General features: G+C 42.8%; 1 protein-coding gene and 1 long non-coding RNA gene across 16 annotated transcripts in view; one reads left to right on the top strand and one right to left on the bottom strand.

Moving 5' to 3' along the window:
• Positions 1-12,490, bottom strand: part of LOC120373198 — a 34,311-nt gene extending 21,821 nt beyond the window's left edge. The window contains exons 1-4 of the long non-coding RNA XR_005585442.1: positions 12,208-12,490; positions 7,599-7,706; positions 7,430-7,495; positions 5,248-5,291 (exon numbers count right to left, since the gene is read on the bottom strand). This is a non-coding gene — a long non-coding RNA (uncharacterized LOC120373198). The remainder of the gene's footprint in view (positions 1-5,247; positions 5,292-7,429; positions 7,496-7,598; positions 7,707-12,207) is intronic.
• Positions 1-20,979, top strand: part of MRTFB (myocardin related transcription factor B) — a 184,320-nt gene that overhangs the window by 150,895 nt on the left and 12,446 nt on the right. For 13 of the 15 annotated variants that reach the window (XM_039491247.1, XM_039491251.1, XM_039491236.1 and 10 more), the window contains 4 exons: positions 5,552-5,698; positions 11,040-11,287; positions 17,315-17,468; positions 19,908-20,927. In XM_039491247.1, coding sequence (XP_039347181.1) covers positions 5,552-5,698; positions 11,040-11,287; positions 17,315-17,468; positions 19,908-20,927 — 1,569 coding nt within the window. The remainder of the gene's footprint in view (positions 1-5,551; positions 5,699-11,039; positions 11,288-17,314; positions 17,469-19,907; positions 20,928-20,979) is intronic. The other 2 variants (XM_039491246.1, XM_039491249.1) reach the window with 1 other exon arrangement.

The following is a 20,979-nucleotide window of genomic DNA, read 5'->3' as shown; positions in this document are numbered from 1 at the left end:
TACTGCATGTTTTAGGATTTAAAAGCCTGAATAAGGAAAATTAGTAGTGCTGCAGTTACTCAAAATATGTTTTATTTTAGCTTTTTTACAAGTATATTGTTCACAGGTAACCTCCTTCCCTAGAAAAAACATAGATATGTTACCACACAGCACTTCCTAATCAAACCTACTTTATTCTTAAGGTAAAAAGCTTTAGAGAAAAACATGTTAAAAATGATAAAAGACCCTGTATATATGCTAATAAGCTTACCAGAATTAACCTTAACATGGACTCTGGCAGGAGCAGTCCTTCAGCTCTACCCAAGAGCCCTTGTGGTTACCTATTCATCACCGCTTCAGCTCAGAACAAGCACCCAGTCCCTTCCAACCACACACTGAGAATGTCTGAGCCCAAGGCCCATTCTAAAACCAGGCTATTTATTTAAAATCCCTTTCTTTGTCCGTTGCTCCCAGGAGAATGTAGTTTGAATTAATAAATGTGCACCTTTCCAGTGGGTGTCTTCAAAGGGCTGATAGCAGAGGAAGTACATTAGCATCTTCCCATAGGTGCTGACTACAGGGCTGGAGCACCCACAGAAAAAAAATGGTGGGTGCTGAGCACCCACAGGCAGGCAGCCCCCCCCCCATCAGCTGTTCCGCAGTGTGCAGGAGGCACTGGGTGGGGAGGAGCGAGGGCGGGGTGCACTTGAGATAGGGGACAGAATGGGGTGGGAAGAGGCTGGGTGGAGGTGGGGGGCTGGCAGGGGTGGAGTGGGGACAGGGCCTGAGGCAGAACCAGGGGGAGCCACCCCTCGGCACATTAGAAAATCATCACCTCTGCATCTCCCTCTCTACTAGAGAAATACATACAATGCCACAATAACACATACACTTTGTATTCTTAATACAATGTACCCCAAAGGTATTAATCCTGATTCAGTAAGGTTTAACTTAATTCAATAAGGTTCATTCAGTATATTGTAGGAAATTGTCAGTCTGTCACCCCACAAGAATTGGCAAAGAGATTCAAGTAGATATAATATCTCAGAACTACCTTTCTCATTTTGTGAAATGAACTACATTTCAAGTTGATGGTGTCCCACTGTCCCTTTCAGTTGTAAACAAACTGGAGGGAATTTAAAGAACTATGATTGAGGTCTGCAAAGGTTATAAAAACTAATTGATGTGGACACAGTGGCAAAATGAGGATAGACGCATGTATGTAATTAAGCGGCAGGCCACAACTTTTATGAAACTTTAACACAGAAGAGGGGTGCTACCCAGGCATATAATTGGTTCCAGTGCAGGAGTTACAGGGCTCCTTACCATATAACCCATAATGTGGCTAGGCTCCCCTCAGCCTATACACCAGGACTCAGCTCTCTCTGAGTCCTAGCACCCTCCCTGGTGCAAAGGGGACAGAGGGTGCAGCAGGGTGGGGACCTTAGCTCACAAGGGCCATAGTCTGACCTCAGCTCATGAAGGACGCAAGGTCTCAACCTGAGCCCATCACCAAAATCTCAGGTCTTTTACCTCTGGGAACCTTTCATTTTATTCTCTTAACTATCCTGGGAACCAGCCACAGGGGCCACCACTGACTAGCTTGGTCATTTCCACTCAACTATGCTGCGTAGAGTCACAACCCCTGCCCAGTCCATGTCTGCACATGCTGTAGCAGCATGTCAGCACTTCCATCTGACAGATGTACCCCATCATCCCTTCTCACTGATTGATTGTAAGTTATGTCCTTATGCTGTATCACTGAACACTCTTTCTCCAGGAATATCTTGGTGACCCCCTTATTTACTTTCTTTTTAGCGTTGTCCACATGGGTTGGGTCTGCTCCCAATCCTGGTCTATCAGTAAGTGCAGAAGAGGCATGAGCTGATCCCACTGCATGCCTCTTCTGAATGCAAACAGCTTCGGCCCTAAAGCCCACTGAGATCTAGCTGCCATCCTGGGTGCCCTCTTGTGGATCCAGTTCACTACAGGGTGCTCACAAATCTAAATATGCACACTCTGGGTAGCTGCTGAAAGAAACAAACACACTGAGTTAATTACATTTTCATTGGTGTGGATGTAAGTCCTCTAAAACTTGATTTCCAGTGCCCTATTGCCTGTACCTGCCACGGGCCAAAACCTTTTGCAGCTGCTAATGTTGCCGCCCCGATCCTGGAAGAATGAGTACCAAATTTACCCGCAGTACCACAAAGCTTTTCTCAATTCTGCGCTGAATTGATGCCTTGTCAGGAAGCTGCCATCACCATGTATAAATAGCGAGCCTAGTTGCAGGCCCTTAATTTTTAGTGATGCTTTTATTGCCTTTACATGGCACAAACTCTTCTCTGCACATTTCTTCGATGCTACATTAGCCCCTCTCCCCTTCTGGCCTATTAGGGAGTACCTTAAGCATAGAAACACCAGTCCTTGCAGATAGCTGTATGTCTTTAATGCACCCTGGGACCTGTCGGCAGCTGCTATAGGCACCAGTTCACCCACTCTCAAAGTGCCAGAGAAGGCAACAACAAATGCCACCTTAAATAACATGGTCTCTCTCTCAGCTGCAGTCCCAGACAGAGCCTTTGACAGCTCTGTCAGGGTTTCCAGTGTTATGAGTAACCTGTCCTCCCTCTGGTGCACTCGCCAGCCAGAGATAATGGAGGGAGCCCATCTGTGGTGGGTCACAGGCCCCACATATGTGCCATCTGGTGTGTGGGTATGGGCCACCCACAGTGCAGTCCTTCTGGTACCCTAAATTCCGTGGACTCTGAAAGGCTTATAGGCCCTCAGAGTCCACAGGACAACCGAGTCTTCGACTAGCCTCACAGCTGTCATGAGCCAAGGTCCCAGAATTGTTGGAGCATTGCCCGCGGATCCCTGCTGGCCAGTGGCAAGTTTCCAAAATCTGTCGTCCTGAAACTGACAGGGGATTGGCAACACCATTATTCATTTCTGGAACATGCACTGCATGAAAAAGGATGTTAAACTGCAGGCAGTGTAAAATGAAGGCTCTCACCAGCCTCGTTACCCAAGCACTCTTTGTCAACTCTCTGTGTTTGTTTACAACTGAAAGGGACACTGGGACACCATCAACTTGAAATGTAGCTCATTTCACAAAATGAGAAAGGTAGTTCTGAGATATATCTATATAAGCCTGTATTCCCCCTTCGCCTTCTTCAGTACCACACTCAGGGAAGATGAGCAGTTCTGGCACTGGACTGTATGGAAGGGACCTCCCACTCTCCCTGCTGCCACCTCCAAGGTGATCTCTGCCCTGTCAATATGCTCAAAGCCTTTAGTGGACTTCAAGTTGTCTATCCAAGAGTGGCACCTCACTCTCTCATTTGGGATTTGATAATCAGCCAAAAATCCGTTCCATAAATAAGCTACATCTTTTTCCCCCCAGGATAGTTCAGTAACAAATTCCATAGCATTGTATCTTAATTGAGAAGGAGCCTGTTCCATTATTACTACCTCTCCCTGTAGTAACTCCTGAAGTACTGGGACCTGGAAAACCCCCTTTCCTACAACCTTGTTGGAACTGCCCTTGACCCCTGAAACAGGAGAGTGTGCTATGCCTACAGCAGTGTTTGTACCTGCCTGGGGTATGAAAACATTTCCCATCATTAATACAAAGAACACATTGGCTTTTATACCCATATTTTGAAAATGAGGTTTTGGCACTGACAGCTCGCTGTCTGTGAATGTCAGCTAGGCAGGGCGATAAGGAATCATACCTCCAGCCAAAAGTGCCTGGTCTGTTTTAGCCCAGGGTCAATCAGGCTCCTCTGCCGCCCTCTGTCTAAATTCTCTGTCATACCTTAATCATTCTACCCCACCACAGACTTGAAGAAGGAGAGACACCTCTTGGGGCTCCTCACACAAATTATACTCACATAAATGTGGAAGGCTGCCAACCAGTTCAAGAGTTTGTCACCTTACGTCTGCAGAGTTTGTCCTCACCGTTTTTTTTGTTTTTTAATGTTATTTGCCCCCTCTTCTGTCTGCTGTTCCCTGAACAGCAAGGTAAATAAATTCACAAATTCCCTTTCCAACCTTTTCTTTAGGCCCTTTAGACAGATGATTCCCGAGTAGGCGATTGGATCCCACATAACCTGTAGGGCTTTAGCTGCTGTGTCACCTGCCTGTGTTTCATTAGGAATAATGCTACCTGATGCAGGGGGGAGCTCCCTAGTTGCGCCGTTTTCTTTTGTGGGATATTATGGCCCCCCCCAACTTGTGAGTGTCACCCCCTCCTCTGAGAGTGGCCCACACTTGTCAGGCAGGCTGCCCAACCTATGGGCCACGAATGCCAGTGATTTTAGTAGGTCACCCCATATCCCTTGGAGTGGGTGTCCAAGGGAGGAAGGACCTGGGTTATCACCCTTGCCCCGAGTTCCAAGGTTCACAGTCCCCTCCATCAGTATCCATGAGCCTCTGGGGAACCCACCACCCCATCCTAAGGATGCCTGTTGGACTTTTGGCAGGTTATGGGAATGAGGCACTGGCTCACTCACCCACTCTGCGTCATCCTCGTCCATTTCAGTGAGGCTTGGACCCTCACTTTCTGCAAACGCAGAGCCAGAATGTGACCTAGACCTCCTGTCTGAGGGTTCAGGACCTCATTTGGGAGGAATGCATTCCTCTGACTCACCACCATCTGCAAAGTGAACTGTCCCTGCTGAGGTCCTGACTCCTGCCCAGCTGCTCTCCTCCTCTTGTGACTCTTCTGCACATGTTGCATGTCATTGAGCCTCACTTGATCTCCCTTCCTGTGAAGACTGAGCACATCCTTCCTTCACGGGAGCTGCACTCCCAAGCCCACTGTTCCCCAGCAAAGCTGCTGGAACAGTTGACACTTGTGCTGGGCTAAATCCTGTGAGCTGGGGAATGCTGGCCAGTCAGCACCTATCTCCCCCAGCTGGCCAATGGGTTCCAGAAACTCCCAGGGGGAGGAAATACCTATTGTCCCTTGGTGAGTGTCTCTCTCGGACTACCTGCCAAAAGCCTCCCTAGGACTGCCCCTTTATGGCTGGCCCCATCAAGTTCTTCCACCCACTATGCATGTGGATGACATTTTGTAGAGCATGGCTGGGAGACAATGACTATGCAAAGGAAGGAAAATAATTATTTATCATGTTACAAGGGATATGAATCAGGGGGAACGGGATGAAACTAAGAGGGTGAAAATTTAGGCTGAATATCAGGAAAAACTTCCAGACAGTGACATTTATGGTACCGTATAAAGGCTTGATCTTTTGCTGTTACCTTCAGTGAGAGCTGGAGAAAGTCCCAAGATTGTAGAATATCCTCTAAAGGGAAGCAGCGGAAAATCCCATCATTAGAGATGTGTAAATCTAGACTAAGAATTCACTAGAATATACAATACATCAACAATCCTGCTTTGGCTGGGGAAAGGACTAGATGGCCTAGTTAATCTTTTTCTAATATCTTTAATTATGCGTGTGTGTGAATTGGTCATACTTTGTTTTATTTATTTTTTCACGTGTTTTTGTGATGTGTTCTGGAAAGGTTCAGGCTGGATTTTAATGAATGTTTCTTTGTTTTTCAGCAGTATCTCTCATTAACCTCTGCAGTCCCTGAATTCCTAAAGCCTGCCCCCACCACTGAGCAGCACACTACACACTCTACAACTACTGCTACCACTTTGACTACAAATACTCTATCTGCAGCAAAACCTGGGCCAACTTTGGTAAAGGTAGGTTATAATGAAGGCATTTGATGTCTTTGCTTTAAATCTGCTCTCTCTAATCCTATGTATAATGAAATTGAATATATCATAGTGTTATAGTGCTTTTATCTATGTATATAAAATATCCTGCAGTGTTCAGCTGAATATACAGTGAAGTCAGCTGAAAACTGGCATACTGCGTCAGATTTGCCATTCATAATTTGCGGGCTCTGCAAAATGCTTTATGAGCCTTCCATATATTGTAGTTGTAGATAGACCCAGCAAAATTCTGCACACTGAATCATGTAATAGGATTCATACTACGTTTGAAATACAAAAGAAAATGCAAAATGAGACAAAGACTGCAGGTACTTGCCAAATTGCCTCGATACTTTGTATTTTTTATTGGTGAAATTCATCCCTCCCAACACAGAGTCCAGCTAATCTGGCTTTGTGTGGGGGACTAAATGGGAACAAGGAAATTGCATTCACACCCCGACCCACAAACAGGCCATAGGGCTGCAGTGCATTATCTCCCCAGCTATTTTCGAAGCCTGTGGACTGGATTAATAGAAATTGTGCCGCCATGCTGTCTTGTGGTGGTTTTAGACTACCGAATCCTCATAAGTGAGGATCCTCATAAGTGAGAATCCTCTAGGCCCCTCATAGTAGCCCCTTCTGCACTAACATATTTGGAGCTAGCATGGAGCGTTTGCACAAATTTAGGTGTCCCTGTGTGTAAATGTCTACAGTTCTCGCCTCTTGGAGCCTCTGAAGTGTTGTGGAAGGCAGTATAGACACCCTACACATCAGGATGAACTTCACTGTCATATACTTTTATAAGTGATGTGCTGTGTTGTTGTATTATACCGGTATACATTTGGAGGATACTCACTGAAATTCATTCACCAACTCACTTATAATGCAACAACTTCAAACACCCCAAAATGCATGATTGTCAGGAATCAGGGCCAGTAGCAAAGCCAGTCTCCGGGCAACCTAGTTGAGTGCAGCCAGCCTGTAGTAGGGTGCCTGCTTGGCTACACTGCCTGATTGGAAGAATCCGCAGACTGGCTCTTAAGCCTGGTAGCAGCAGCAGTTCAGCAGCCACTCAAAGTGTTTTCCCATGGCTGCAATAGGTCCAGCCTACTTGTTTCCAGCCAAGTTCCCACTCTTGTCTCCAGACTTGCCTCGCTCCAGGTAACCTGGTCCTGACACTTGGCTCCAGTTACTGACTTTGGTTTTGATCCTTTTCTCTGGTGTGTGGCCTCTAACACTGGTTCTGACCCTTGGTTACGATTCCTGACTACCAACTCCTGCTCTAACCACTAGGCCCAACTCCTGGATCTGTTCTAATCACTGGGGACGACCGCCCATATCCTGGTCACTGATCATTAGTGCACATATGTCAACACAGAATTTCCCCTTTCAGGATTTTTGTGCTGTATATCTGTCTCCAGTTTTTCACTGGAAATAGCTTCCAAGAGTTCACTTAAAGAGAATGCCCTGTCCAAAAGGAAGTTTTTTACTGGGGGCACAAGGACCCTCCAGTGAGGGTATAGCTGAAAATACACCTATTTTAAGACGTATGAATCCAATTGCAAATAATTAAAGATGTTCAGAAATCCATCTCCTACATTTCAATGAAAGGGGAACAGTTAGTAATATTCCCAAGTCATGTGCCCTTTGGAGCAGTCCTTCAAATCAGGAACTGATAATTACTGATTCTTTTGAATGCTTTGTATACTGCACACTCACAATTGCATCTCAACCTTGCTTGGAGACTTGGAATTTGTTTTAGTTCTCGCCTCAGAGATGAGCTTCCTTGAGGTAAAAAGAAAAATTATATCCCAGGATATCTGTGGATCTGTTTTATTCCAGAATCACATTTTGCGTACTGTTATGAGGAAGAAATATCATCAAATACCTGCCTCAGCCAGGTTTGGTGTGCTGCCAGCTGGATCAGTAATCTCCAAAGGAATGAAGATTAGGGCATCCCTTGCAAACTGAGATAAAGTCATTTTATGAAGCATTTCTGTAGGGTAATTGAGAAACAGCATTTCAATCAGTGGTGACAACTGTAAGTTTAGTTTGTAGTTATACTAACTAAGCATCTTAGAAACACATTTTATTTTTATATACACACACACACACAGATATAGATATAGATATAGATAGATAGATAGATAGATAGATATAGTCTGTCAGTTAATCATAAGAATGGCTGTACTGGGTCAGACCAAAGGTCCATCTAGCCCAGTATCCTGTCTACCAACAGTGGCCAATGCCAGGTGCCCCAGAGGGAGTGAACCCAAAAGGCAATGATCAAGTGATCTCTCTCCTGCCATGCAACTCCACCCTCTGACAAACAGAGGCTAGGAACAGCCTTCCTTACCCATCCTGGCTAATAGCCATTAACGGACTTCACCTCCATGAATTTATCCAGTTCTCTTTTAAACGCTGTTATAGTCCTAGCCTTCACAACCTCCTCAGGTAAGGAGTTCCACAAGTTGACTGTGTGCTGTATGAAGAACTTCCTTTTATTTGTTTTAAACCTGCTGCCCATTATTTCATTTGGTGGCCCCTAGTTCTTGTATTATGGGAACAAGTAAATAACTTTTCCTTATCTACTTTCTCTACATCACTCATGGTTTTATATACCTTTATCATATCCCCCCTTAGTCTCCTCTTTTCCAAGCTGAAAAATCCTTGCCTCTTTAATCTCTCCTCATATGGGATCCGTTCCAAACCCCTAATCATTTTAGTTGCCCTTCTCTGAATCTTTTCTAATGCCAGTATAGCTTTTTTGAGATGAGGAGACTGCGGAGATATAGGAAGAAGGGGACACACATCAGGGCCCAAATGGGGCTCTGGGTGATCACTACTTCCCACCACCCAACACAGATGTAATGAGGTTAAGTGGTGTCTGTATAAGGAAATGAAAACTACTGATTATTCCTCAAGAAAGGCTTTTAATGACTTACAGCTATAAATGCAACACAGAAGACAAACACAACTACAAGTAAACTTTTACTACTATTTTTAATACTGCAGCATTAATATAATCTGAGATCAAATTATCCCAACACTGGCAATACTGTTGTTCATTTTAAGCTTGACAACACTCTTGCTCAAATTAATCACAGAGACCACATCTGTATGCAATATTCAAGATGTGAGCGTACCATGGATTTATACAAAGGCAATAAGATATTTTCCGTCTTATTTTCTATCTCCTTTTTAATGATTCCTAACATCCTGTTTGCTTTTTTGACCGCTGCTGCACACTGCATGGATGCCTTCAGAGAACCACTGGGGGAATCAGTTAACTCATGCGATTAACTCAAAAAAATTAATCAGAATTAAAAAAATTAATCACAATCACTGTTTTAATCTCACTGTTAAACAACAGAAGCAGCAAAGAATCCTGTGGCACCTTATAGACTAACAGACGTTTTGCAGCATGAGCTTTCATGGGTGAATACCCACTTCTTCGGATGCAAGACTTGCATCTGAAGAAGTGGGTATTCACCCACGAAAGCTCATGCTGCAAAACGTCTGTTAGTCTATAAGGTGCCACAGGATTCTTTGCTGCTTCTACAGAACCAGACTAACACGGCTACCCCTCTTATGTTAAACAATAGAATACTAATTGAAGTTTATTAAATATTTTGGATGTTTTTCTACATCTTCATATATATTGTAGTCTGTGTTGTAATTGAAATCAAAGTGTATATTATTTTTATTACAAATATTTTCACTAAAAATGATAAACAAAAGGAATGAGGTGAATTGAAAAATACTATTTAAGTACTGTAGTGCAATCTCTGTCATGAAAGTGCAATTTACAAATGTAGATTTTTTTAAATTATATAACTGCACTCAAAACAAAACAATGTAAAACTTCAGAGCCTACAAGTCCACTCAGTCCTACTTCTTGTTCAGCCAATCGCTAAGACAAACAAGTTTGTTTACATGTACAAGAGATAATGCTGCCCTCCTTATTTACAATGGTACCAGAAAGTGAGAACAGCCATTTGCATGGCACTTTTGTAGCTGGCATTGCTACAGGTATTTACGTGCCAGGTATGCTAAAAATTCGTATGCCCTTTCATGTTTCGGCCACCACTCCAGAGGACATGCTTCCATGCTGAGAATGCTCGTTAAAAAAAATAATGCGTTAATTAAATTTCTGACTGAACTCCTTGGGGGAGAATTATGTCCCCTGCTGTTTTAACCTCATTCTGCCATATATTTCATGTTATAGCAGTCTCAGATGATGACCTAGTACATGTTGTTCATTTTAAGAACACTTTCACTGCAGATTTCAAAAAACACAAAGAAGGTACCAGTGTGAGATTTCTAAAGACAGCTACAGCACTTGACCCAAGGTTTAGGAATCTGAATGTCTTCCAAAATCTGAGAGGGACCAGGTGTGGAGCATGCTTTCAGAAGTCTTAAAAGAGCAACACTCTGATAAAGAAACTACAGAACCCAAACCACCAAAAAAGAAAATCAGCCTTCTTTGTTGGCATCTGACTCAGATAATTAAAGTGAACATGCGTCGGTCCACACTGCTTTGGATTGTTATCAAGCAGAACCCGTCATCAGCATGGACAAATGTCTCCTGGAATGGTGGTTGAAGTATGAAGGGACATACAAATCTTTAGCGCATCTGGCATGTAAATATCTTGCGACTCTGGCTACAACAGTGCCATGCAAACGCCTGTTCTCACTTTCAGGTGACATTGTAAACAAGAAGCGGGCAGCATTGTCTCCTGCAAATGTAAACATACTTGTTTGTCTGAGCGATTGGCTGAACAAGAAGTAGGACTGAGTGGATTTGCATGGTCTACAATTGTTTTATTTTTGAATGCAGTTTTTTTACATTTACTATTCAGAAGAAAAATTCTGCTTTTAACCATCTTAATTTAAATGAAACAAGCACAGAAAATTTCTTTACCTTAGCAAATTTTTTTTTAATTTTCCCTTTATTTTTTTAGAAGTTTACATTTAACACAATACTGCGCTATACTGTGCAGTACTGTAGTGTGCTGTACAGTATTTGGGGTTATATTTGGTCACTGTTGCCTGATTGAATGCTTCCGGTTCCAAATGAGGTGTGTGGTTAACTGGTCAGTTCATAACTCTGGTGTTTGTAACTCTGAGGTTCTACTGTATTTTCAATTCCAAATGGCCAAGCTGAGCTGATTACTATAATGGATAACATTATTTCTTGCCATCTCATTTTTCATAACCGATGTGTTCCTTTATCCCTCAACTTCATTTTTCATATAATTACTTCGTAAAGATGTCTGTGTACTAGCTGTTTTATTTTATAATTTTTTCTAACTTTGTCTCTAAATAGCAAAGCCACCCCAAGAACCCAAATGACAAGCATCGGAGCAAGAAATGTAAGGAACCTAAGCCTAGGGTAAAGAAGTTGAAGTATCATCAATATATCCCACCTGATCAGAAAGGTGAGAAGAACGAGCCACAGATGGACTCCAATTATGCTCGCTTACTACAGCAACAGCAGCTTTTTTTGCAGCTGCAGATCCTGAGCCAACAGCAACAACACTACAACTACCAGACAATTCTACCTGCACCGCTCAAGTATGTGAAACTGTCAGTTTTTTTCCTTTAAAGGGATCAATTTGTTTTTTTCTTAAATAAGGAAAAAATATAGATCAAATATAGAATTTGTATTTTAAGGTTAAATTATGCATGTTAGGCCCCAACCCCGTATTTGGGGATGGTGACTCATCATGGTTTGAGGTGGTTATATTTAAAGGTAGATCAGTGCACATACCCTCTATACTACCTGTTCCTCAGTCTCCAATTCTCTGCATCTCTTAGCAGCACACATAGTGATGAGACTATAGTTTTAATTTATTGAAGGGACAGTAAAGTCTGATAAACCTATAACTGGACCTACTGGCTTAATTTTGCTCTGTGGACATATGAAAGCACAGCAGCCCCTTTATTTGTCTGCTATATTTTTCTAATCAAACATGTTATTTATGTAACCCTTCTGCCCGTCTGAGCTGGCAGCAACAAGGGCCGGGTTCAGTATCTAGGGGTTCTGTTTCAATAACACAATGCAAAACCGGCTCGAGCCCCCACCCAGTGACCTGGGACAATTACATACCACCCCCTAGGCGCCTCTAAGAGGCAATACTTCCCCTCTCAGAAGCACGGAGTCTGAGTGTAGCAAAATCCTTTTAATAAAGGAGGGAAACAATGTGGCATTATGTTGGGGAAATACCACAAACCATGAGCAAAAGACCCACCCCCAAATAAGTTTGGCAGTATTCTTTTCCCCTCAGGGTCTTAAGTCCAGCAATCCAAAAGACCACGCAAAGTCCCAAAAGTCTCTTGAGTCCAGCAACCCAAAAATCACCCAAAAGTCCAACAACCCAAAAGTCTCCGTCCTTGGTCAGTGCAGCCCCAGAGTTCAAAAGTTTATCTGCAGAGTTTTACCTCCCAGATGGGGTGGGGCGGCGGGAGTACAGCAGTGTTAAGGGGCAACTTACGTGGTCCGAGGCCGACTGCTCTGCCTCTCCATGGGGTTCTGCTGCAACCCTCACCAGCCGTTCCGCACCACCAGCCTTCCCGTGAGCTGCTCCAGCTGTTCCACTAACTGCTCCGCTCCACCAGCTGCTCCGCTCCACCAGCTGTCCCACGAGCCGCTCCAGTCGTCCCGCAAACTGCTCCACTCCGCCAGCCGCTCAGCAACATAGCTTCAGGCCCCCCCCACTCACTCAGTGATTTCAGCTCTTAGTGATTTTAGCTCTTTAGTGATTTCAGCTTGTAGTAGGGGAGCCTCAATGCTGGTGCACCATTGGCCCAATGTGAATTCAGCTCAGCAGCCTGTAGCTAGATTCCTAATGGAATTAAAATTAGCTCTGATATTCCACCATAGAGAGAGGAGGAGGTGCAATTGGCATTTCAGGCCCTCAGACAGGGCCTATATCATCAGGCACAAATACCTGTCCCTAGCCTCTCTCAATTCACTAGGTTTTGGAACCCATGTCCCTTGTCTAGGAAGTTTTACTTAGTTGATGGTGAGTCCCTCTGTCATAAAACAGTTTCATTGTCCTTGAGTCACATTATCAGGGTAACAACACTTTATTCTTCCTGCCCCAAACACAGAGAAACTGGGGATCCCACAGCAGCCAAAGTAACCATTTGGGCTGCTGTGGGTTCATGCTAGGTGGGGTGGGTGTGCTTATGCAAACAAGATCAGCCCCTGAAGTTCTTTTCCACAACTCACCACAATTCACCACCAGATGTCAGGGTAGAGCTCATCCTGACTCTGCTTACATCTACATTCACAAGAATCGTGATCTCTTATGAATGCTTGTAACTTTCAACACCCTGCCTGTACACACGTTATGACCCAAGCAGGCAGATCACAGACAGAACACAACATCTATGCACATTTTGCTATTGCTATCCCAGTGTTTTTGTTGCTGTTTGGGGCATTTTGGAGGGGCTGAGACACTTTTGGATAAGAAGGAATGTTGGGCTTTGTAAACTGCAATAGGAGATTAAAATTCGGGCCTAAAATCCTGTCTAGGTACTTTTTACACTCCTCCCTTTCTCCCCTCACCATAGTATATGAGTGACTCACATGAGGGAGAAAATCTAACTCACAGCAATGTATCATTCTGTTTCCAGCCTTTCTTAACAACTGATAGTAAATAACTAAAAAGTATAATCTGAGAGTGACAAATTACATTTGTATAATTGCCATATATAATATCTTTGGAAGCAGTGATGTGCTGTGTGATATCAGCTGCTCATTCTGTTACATGTAGAGACATACAAAAATATTTTTATCTTGAATCAAATTGAACAAAGAAAGTGCAGGGAATTTTAATTAAAATCCATTTTAAATTGATATTAATACAACAAGCGTAGCCGTGTATGCTGTAATATCAGTTTGTTCTTTGAGTGCTTGCACATGTTCATTCCAGTATAGGTGTGTGCACACCCTGAGCACAGTTCCAGAATTTTTTCCCTTAGTGGTTGTATCTGTTGGCTTGGTTCTAGTGCCTCTGGTGCCGCACGCTCATAGCGCCAGTATAAGGGGCCTTGCCACGCCATTTCAGTTCCTTCATACCACCCATGATTGTTGCTGAAACTTCCCTCGTTTCTCAGGTCTGGACATGATCACACAGGACCATGACCAGCTACTCCACCCAAACCTTAGCTCTCTTAATCTGATGGCCTGGAACCTTCATGGCTGAACCCCGAAGAGCAAGCTTGCTCAGAGCAGTTCATAGAGTCCTATTGGACAGTAGAAAACCTTCCACTAGGGTGATGTACCTGGAAAAGTAGAAACAATTCTCCATCTGGTCTTCCCAGCACGGAGTTCTGACTATGCAGTCCTCATTGCAGCTCATTCTGGAATACCTTCTACTTTTAAAGCAGCCAAGCCTGGCCTTTTCTTCAGTCAAGGTCCACCTGGTGGCCATTTCAGTCTTTCATCCTAAGGTTGACAGTAGGTCAGTTTTCTCACATGAAATGATTTGTTTTCTCAAAGGCCTGGAGAGGGTATTCACTCAGATAAAGGAACCAATTCCTCTCCTCCCACTGGGACCTAAACCTTGTCCTGTTGAAACTAGCGACAGGCTCAGTGTTGGACCTCTCTTGGAAGGTGGCCTTTCTGGTGGCCATTACGTCATTCAGGAGAGTTTCAGAGATCCACGCCCTCACCTCGGAACCTCATATATAAGGCTATGATTTAGTCATGGGTATTTTTACTAAAAGTCATGGGCAATAAACAAAAATTCACAGTCCATGACCTGTTCATGACTTGTACTATAAATACCCCTGATTAAATCTTGGGAAGAGGGGTGCCAGCAGCACTAGCTTCCAGGGGCCGCTGCTCAGCAGCTGCTCTTGCCACCCTAGGACTGCTGCTGGGGGCTGCCAACAGCAGCTGCTCCGGCTGCCCTGGGACCGCTGGGTGCGGGGCCACCCAAATGGCTGGCTGTGGAGCTGTTCCAGTAGTGGCCAGTGCAGATGGCCATGGAGCCAGCTGCTTGGGCAGCCCTGGGGTCAGCCACACTGGCTGCGTCGGAAGTCATGGAGGTCACGGAAAGTCACGGAATCCATGACTTCTGTGACCTCCATGGCCAACATGGAGCCCTACTCATATACAATCTTCTTCAAAGAGAAAGTGCAGCTACGCATGCATCCAAAGTTCCTCACGAAAGTGGTTTCTCAATTCCACTGCCACCAATCGATTTTTCTACCACTATTCTATCTTAAGCCACACGCAGATAGAGAAGAACAATATCTACTCTCCTGGGATGGCAGATGGCCCTGGCATTCTATATTCAGAAGACCAAACCGTTCCATAGATCATCGCAGTTCTTCTTAGAGATAGCTAAGAGCATGAAGAGGCTCCCCATCCCTGCTAAGAGGATTTCATCTTGGATCATGCCATGTATCCGGGCATGTTATGACCTCTGGGGGGTCTCCTCTCTGCTGAACCTGACTCCTCATTCCACTTATTCCACTTGTTCTCAGGCCTCTTTGGCAGCTTTTCTAGCTCAAGCTTCTATTCGAGATATCTGCAGTGCTGCGACCTGGTCCTCGTTGCACACGTTCTCAGCACGTTATGCCATCACTCAGCAAGCCAGAGACGATGCCTACTTTGGCCACACAGTGTTGCAGTCAGCTTGCCCTTAAGCTTCAAGCCCATCTCCTATGCAGCTGTTTGTGAATCACCTACATTGGAATAGATATGGGCAAGCATTCGAAGAAGAAAAAACAGTTACTAACCTTTTGTAACTGTTATTCTTCTAGATGTATTGCATATCCATTCTAAGACCTGGCTGCTGTCCCCTCTCTTGGAGTGGTCCATGAGAAGAAACTGAAAGGGTGCGAGCTCAGCAGGGCCCCTTATTCCCGCACTATGAGCGCGCAGCAACAGGAGGTGTTAGAGCCGACTCAATGGGTACCACTAAGGGAAAAAATTCAGGCAACTGTGCTCAGGGCATGCCCACTCCTACGCTGAAATGGACATGTGCAACACCTCTTGAAGAATAACAGTTACAAAAGGTTAGTAACCATTTCCTGTTCTTCGAGTGCTTGCACATGTCCAATGTAACCGTTTTTTCTTACCTAGTAAGTATTATTCTACATAACAGACAGAAACATTTAAAAAAAAAATCTTGCTAACCCCACTTTAAAAGACCCTTGAGATATTAAGAGGTATACATTGTTGCTTAGAAATGCCAGTAAGGGCCTAATTATACAAACCAGGAAAGAAAAGTGCAGCTGTTCAGAAAGATGAGGTGGAAGTCTGGAATTTCAGTGACTGCTAAACATATTAGGTTTTTTGACACAAAGATCCACTCACTGATCTGATCTTTTTTCAAAATAACAAAATTAAAGATTAACCTACCATAATCTTTTGGATATTTATTCTAAAATACGTATTCTGCCTTGTCAGCAAGGTACAATTTGCATTTGAACAATAAGTCAAAATGTCTCTACCAAAATGTGCAATTCCTGGTACGATATTGTTTATCCAGGGAAGTTGTAATCACAAATACAAAGTCAGTTAAAAGGCAGGCCCACTTGCTCTGTGGCCATATGATGCAGTTTTGTTATAGAAATTTAGGAATCCATGCTTGACCAATAAATCCAACCAATTAATTAACATGAGTAAGTTTTGTTTTCTGAGAATGACTGGCCAGGTTTCTTGCAAAGCAAAACCAGTTTGGCAGATGAAAAAATCATGCCAAAACTTCCAATGCTATATATCTAAAGTTAGACACCTAACCCCTTATTTAAGCACATAAATAACACTTGTTTTCCCCCAAAAGAACTGAATGTGCAGTCTCCAGTGAAGTCACAGGGAGATGTGCATATTCAATTCCTCTGAAAATCAGGCCACTCTTACTTATGTGTCTACATATGGACTTAGGTACTTAATTTTAGGTATCTAGATTGAAAATGTTACTTTTAGCTTTTGTGATCGGAAATAGATTGAAATGTTAGTGTGCAATTCACTTAGAGAAATAGGGGTGCAAACTCTTCTTCTTGGCTCCCCCATTTGTTCACATATATCTCAAACAATTACCACACTCCAAAGGTTCTTTAATTAATTCTAAATATGTAAATCTGTATATGAAGAAAGCTTCTATAATAATGTATGTCACTCTGTTTACCTAGTTTACTGCACTAGTCAGCAGAAGCTTGGTTAATTTCAATATTTCTTCCTGTGTTTTTGATATCCGATTATGGTGTTCTTGCATTAATAGAAAAAATGGTACAATATTTGAAACCAAGACAGCTTGGGTTGTATAAATCCTGTTTTCTTTTTAGAGGCAAGATTTCCTTAATATTTTAGTAGTGTAATAAAAGTGATTAAACATAAACTTGTAAGACTAACTGTATACTACATAAAATACCAATATATTTTCCACAGCAAACTTTTCCTCTGCAAGAAATTCAAGAATCATCTAAAATATTTAATGAGTCCAGCTGTGTTAATATGCATCTGAGGAAAAGTCAATTTTCTGCCATTAAGTGGATAAATTTTAAATTCAGTACTACCGCTTCTGAAAAGTAAATAACATAATAGCTAGCACTGATATTTTTATGCTTTTTTACTTGCAGGCCTCTCAGTGACAAACAGAACAACAACGGGAATATACCACTGACTACTTTGAGCAACAGCACACCTACGTCCGTAGCCTGCACACCAAGACAGAACAGTAATATTCCCAGCAGAAAACCAGGACCGCTTCCTTCAAGCTTGGATGACCTGAAGGTAAAAATTAAGAGGGATTTGTCTATGTGCAAATATCAGCAAAGGTTATAACTTGCATATTGTTACTGACATTTTTATAGAAATGTTTTTGTCATTTTCATTTACTACCACCCTAGATTTTTTGCTTTTATTTAGTTTTTTCCCCTCCAGTTTCTAAGAAGCTCTTTTCTTGTCCAAAGCATTTTATAAATTGTATCTAATCCTTACAACACTTCTCTACTTCAGATAAGAAAGGAACATAGAATAAATTATTTGCATAGTTTATCTGTTCAGTATATGAAGGCTTGCCTGGGAGAATGAAAAAGAGGAAGCTGTTCAGTTGAGGTTCGGAACATTCTGCTTCAGAGCAGGGAAATCTTCAACCAGACTTAAAATACAAAGCCAAATAGAACAGAGTTTTCTGTCTGGCATCCCAGCACCAGTTGTCTCCTTTAACATTACCGATTTCAGTAATGCTGGACTATTTTCTATCTCTGAAACAATCTGGACTGTCCATCGGTTCTATAAATGTCCATAGAGCAGCAATATCTGCTCATCACTCCCCAATCCAGGACCAGACTGTTTTCCCAGCCTATAGTGGCTATATTCTTGAAATACCTCATGTATGTTTTTCCCCCAGTTCAGGAATTTCCTTTGTCTTAGGTCATCTATATAGTATTAGGGTTGATGAGTCCCCCCTTCAAGCCCTTAGTAACCTGATTCCTATACCAGCTGTCAATGAATACTGCCTTTCCTTTCTGGCTTGAAGAGTAGAGCAGATTCAGGCCCTCATGGCAGATCCTCTATACAGAGTATTTCATAAAAATGGGGGCACTCTTAGATGTCACCCCAAGCTTCTACCTAAAGTTTTTAGATTCCATATAAACCAATCTATTCTCTTCCTGGTTCTCTTTCTTAAATCTCACTCGATCCCAGGAAAGCTAGTGGCCTTGCCACACTTGATGTAGCAAGGCCACTGTCTTTTTCCTAAGAAAAAAACGTTCAGGAACATGCCCAAACTATTTATGGCCTTTGCTGATTGAATTAAGGGGCAAACTGTATCCTCACAGAAGTTATCCAAATCGGTCTCCAGCTGTATAAGGCCATGTTATGAACTAGCCAGAGTAGATCCATCAAGCCACATTAGAGTGCATTGCATTAGGGCCCAGGCAGCATGCGCTGCCTGTTTGAGGAATATTCCTGTATCTGAAATATATTGAGCAGCTACACTGGGCTCGCTACACATTTACAAGATGCTATTGTTTAACACAGGCTTCCAGAAATTGGAGGCAGTTTTTCTAGGGTTCTCTTGCAGTGTTTTTTAAGTAGGATTCCTAGTACCCACCTCCATGCAACCAGACAACTGCTTGTTAGTCACCAAGAGAGGAACCTATGAGCACAGTCACTCACAGAAAGAGTGGTTACTTAGCTTACAGTAACTGTGGTTCTTTGAGTCGTGTTGTCCACACAGATTCCACACCCCATCGTACTTTCCTGCAAATATAGAGTTCTACTCCTATGGCATTGGTGAAGGAACTGAAGGACAGATGGGTCTACTTTGCCCTGTATATTCTTGGTTGGGGACACCCAGAGTGCAGGTGTGGCCCTAACAGACACTGTTAGCCAAAAGAATATGGTATTTTGCACGTGAGGTACATGTGCACCAAGAGTGGAATCATGTGAACAACACATCTCAAAGAACCACAGCTACTGTAGGGTAAGTAACCATTTATTTTTAAATAAAAAATTTGGTGGAAAGAATTACATAAAACACATACTGTAACTTACCCCTTCTGTCCATAGTTCACCCCCAGTGAGTATGTCAGTATACTTATGACTGGAAAATCCAGGCTCTCTCCACCAGAAGTTAGATTGAAAAGCATAAGCAATTCAGCTTTCTTGTGAAAGAAACCCAGGTGGCATATGGTAATAATTGGTTAATTTCTAACTAAAGCTGACTAATGCACTGAGTCATCCAATCCTGATAAATTTCTGATACAATAGGTCCCATAATCTTGTCTCATGCTGGCATAAGAAAGTGACTCAACATGCCAAATGTTGTGTATTCAGTGCTTTAATGTGCACATTTGTCAGATACTGTAGATTTGTTTCAGTTTTCAGTCCAAAATGAAGAGACGATGTACTTTCGTATTTCCCAGATGAGTCTTGTTTGTGTTAAAGAAATATGCAGTGTGCTTACAGTGCTATCTGAAATGCTTGTCCATTGTACAGCAATGTAATAGTATTAAAATGAATTTTTGGCTTTCCACCAAAAGGAACCTGTTCATATAGATATGTTTTTTACATAAATGTTACTATAAAGAATCTCTCTTGCCCACAAAAGACCAGTGCATAATGAATAGTGAATATGCTGAATATGCTTTTAGCAAAATGCAATGCAAATAAAACAACATGCTGGTTTTGTTTTGATTTGAGTACTAAGTCTTATTTTATCCTCAGGTAGCTGAACTGAAGATGGAATTGAAATTAAGGGGATTGCCAGTGTCTGGAACTAAAACAGATCTTATTGAGCGTCTAAAACCCTACCAAGATCTTAATAATAATGGTGTCAATACTAATAAAGTGGTTGCAATAACCACTTCTACTGGTGTCATCAGTAACACAGGGGAGGTAACTGTGGCATTCCCTGTTACAACATTAAATAAATCAGTGGGGAGCTTTCCTTCAGAAACGTCGTCTGCTGGAACTGGCTTCAAATTAGCACATACTGAAAGCATTAGCTCCCCTTTGCCCATTTCACCATCTCCTTCAGAACAATCAAGTCTGAGCACAGATGACACAAACATGACAGATACTTTCACAGAATTGATGAGCATGATGTCACCATCGCAGTTCTTAAGCACTTCACCTCTAAGAGTGACTGTGAATGAAGACAGTCTGAGTCATGCCAGTGGAAGCATTTCAAGCATGGAGCTTGATGCAGCAGAAAAGGACCGCAAGCTTCAGGAAAAAGAGAAGCAGATTGAAGAGCTCAAAAGGAAACTGGAACAAGAACAGAAACTTGTGGAAGTACTGAAAATGCAACTAGAGGTTGAAAAACGGGGTCAGCAGCAGCAGCAATCTCAGACTCCTGTTAACTCCATAGCTACGTTGGATCAGAAACAGTTAAATGCTGCTATCAAAGATGAAAACACTCTCACTGATTGCTCTAGTCCAAGGCAACCAGTATCTGTAACCAGCCATTCTTTAGGACAGCCAGTGTCTACTGGTGGCCAGAACCTAGTTGCTAAAAAGGCTGTTGTTATCAAACAGGAGGTACCTTTGGCCAAAGCTGAACCACAGAATGTAATCTCTCAATTCTATGTGAGTTCACAGAGGCAGCCACAAACTGCAGTTGTTGCCCAGCCTCAAGCTTTACTAGCTACCCACGGAACAACACAGTTGCTACTCCCACTGTCTATCCAAGGACCGAATTCAGCCACTTCAGTGCAGCTACCACTGGGCAATATACAGCTACAGGTATGAAATGCTTTCTCTGTCTTTAATCATTTAAATTGCCCATTATGATTGT

The sequence above is a fragment of the Mauremys reevesii genome, linkage group 10 (assembly GCF_016161935.1).
Source record: "Mauremys reevesii isolate NIE-2019 linkage group 10, ASM1616193v1, whole genome shotgun sequence".
Taxonomy (NCBI): Eukaryota; Metazoa; Chordata; order Testudines; family Geoemydidae; genus Mauremys; species Mauremys reevesii.
This window is presented reverse-complemented; position numbering and strand designations above follow the sequence as displayed.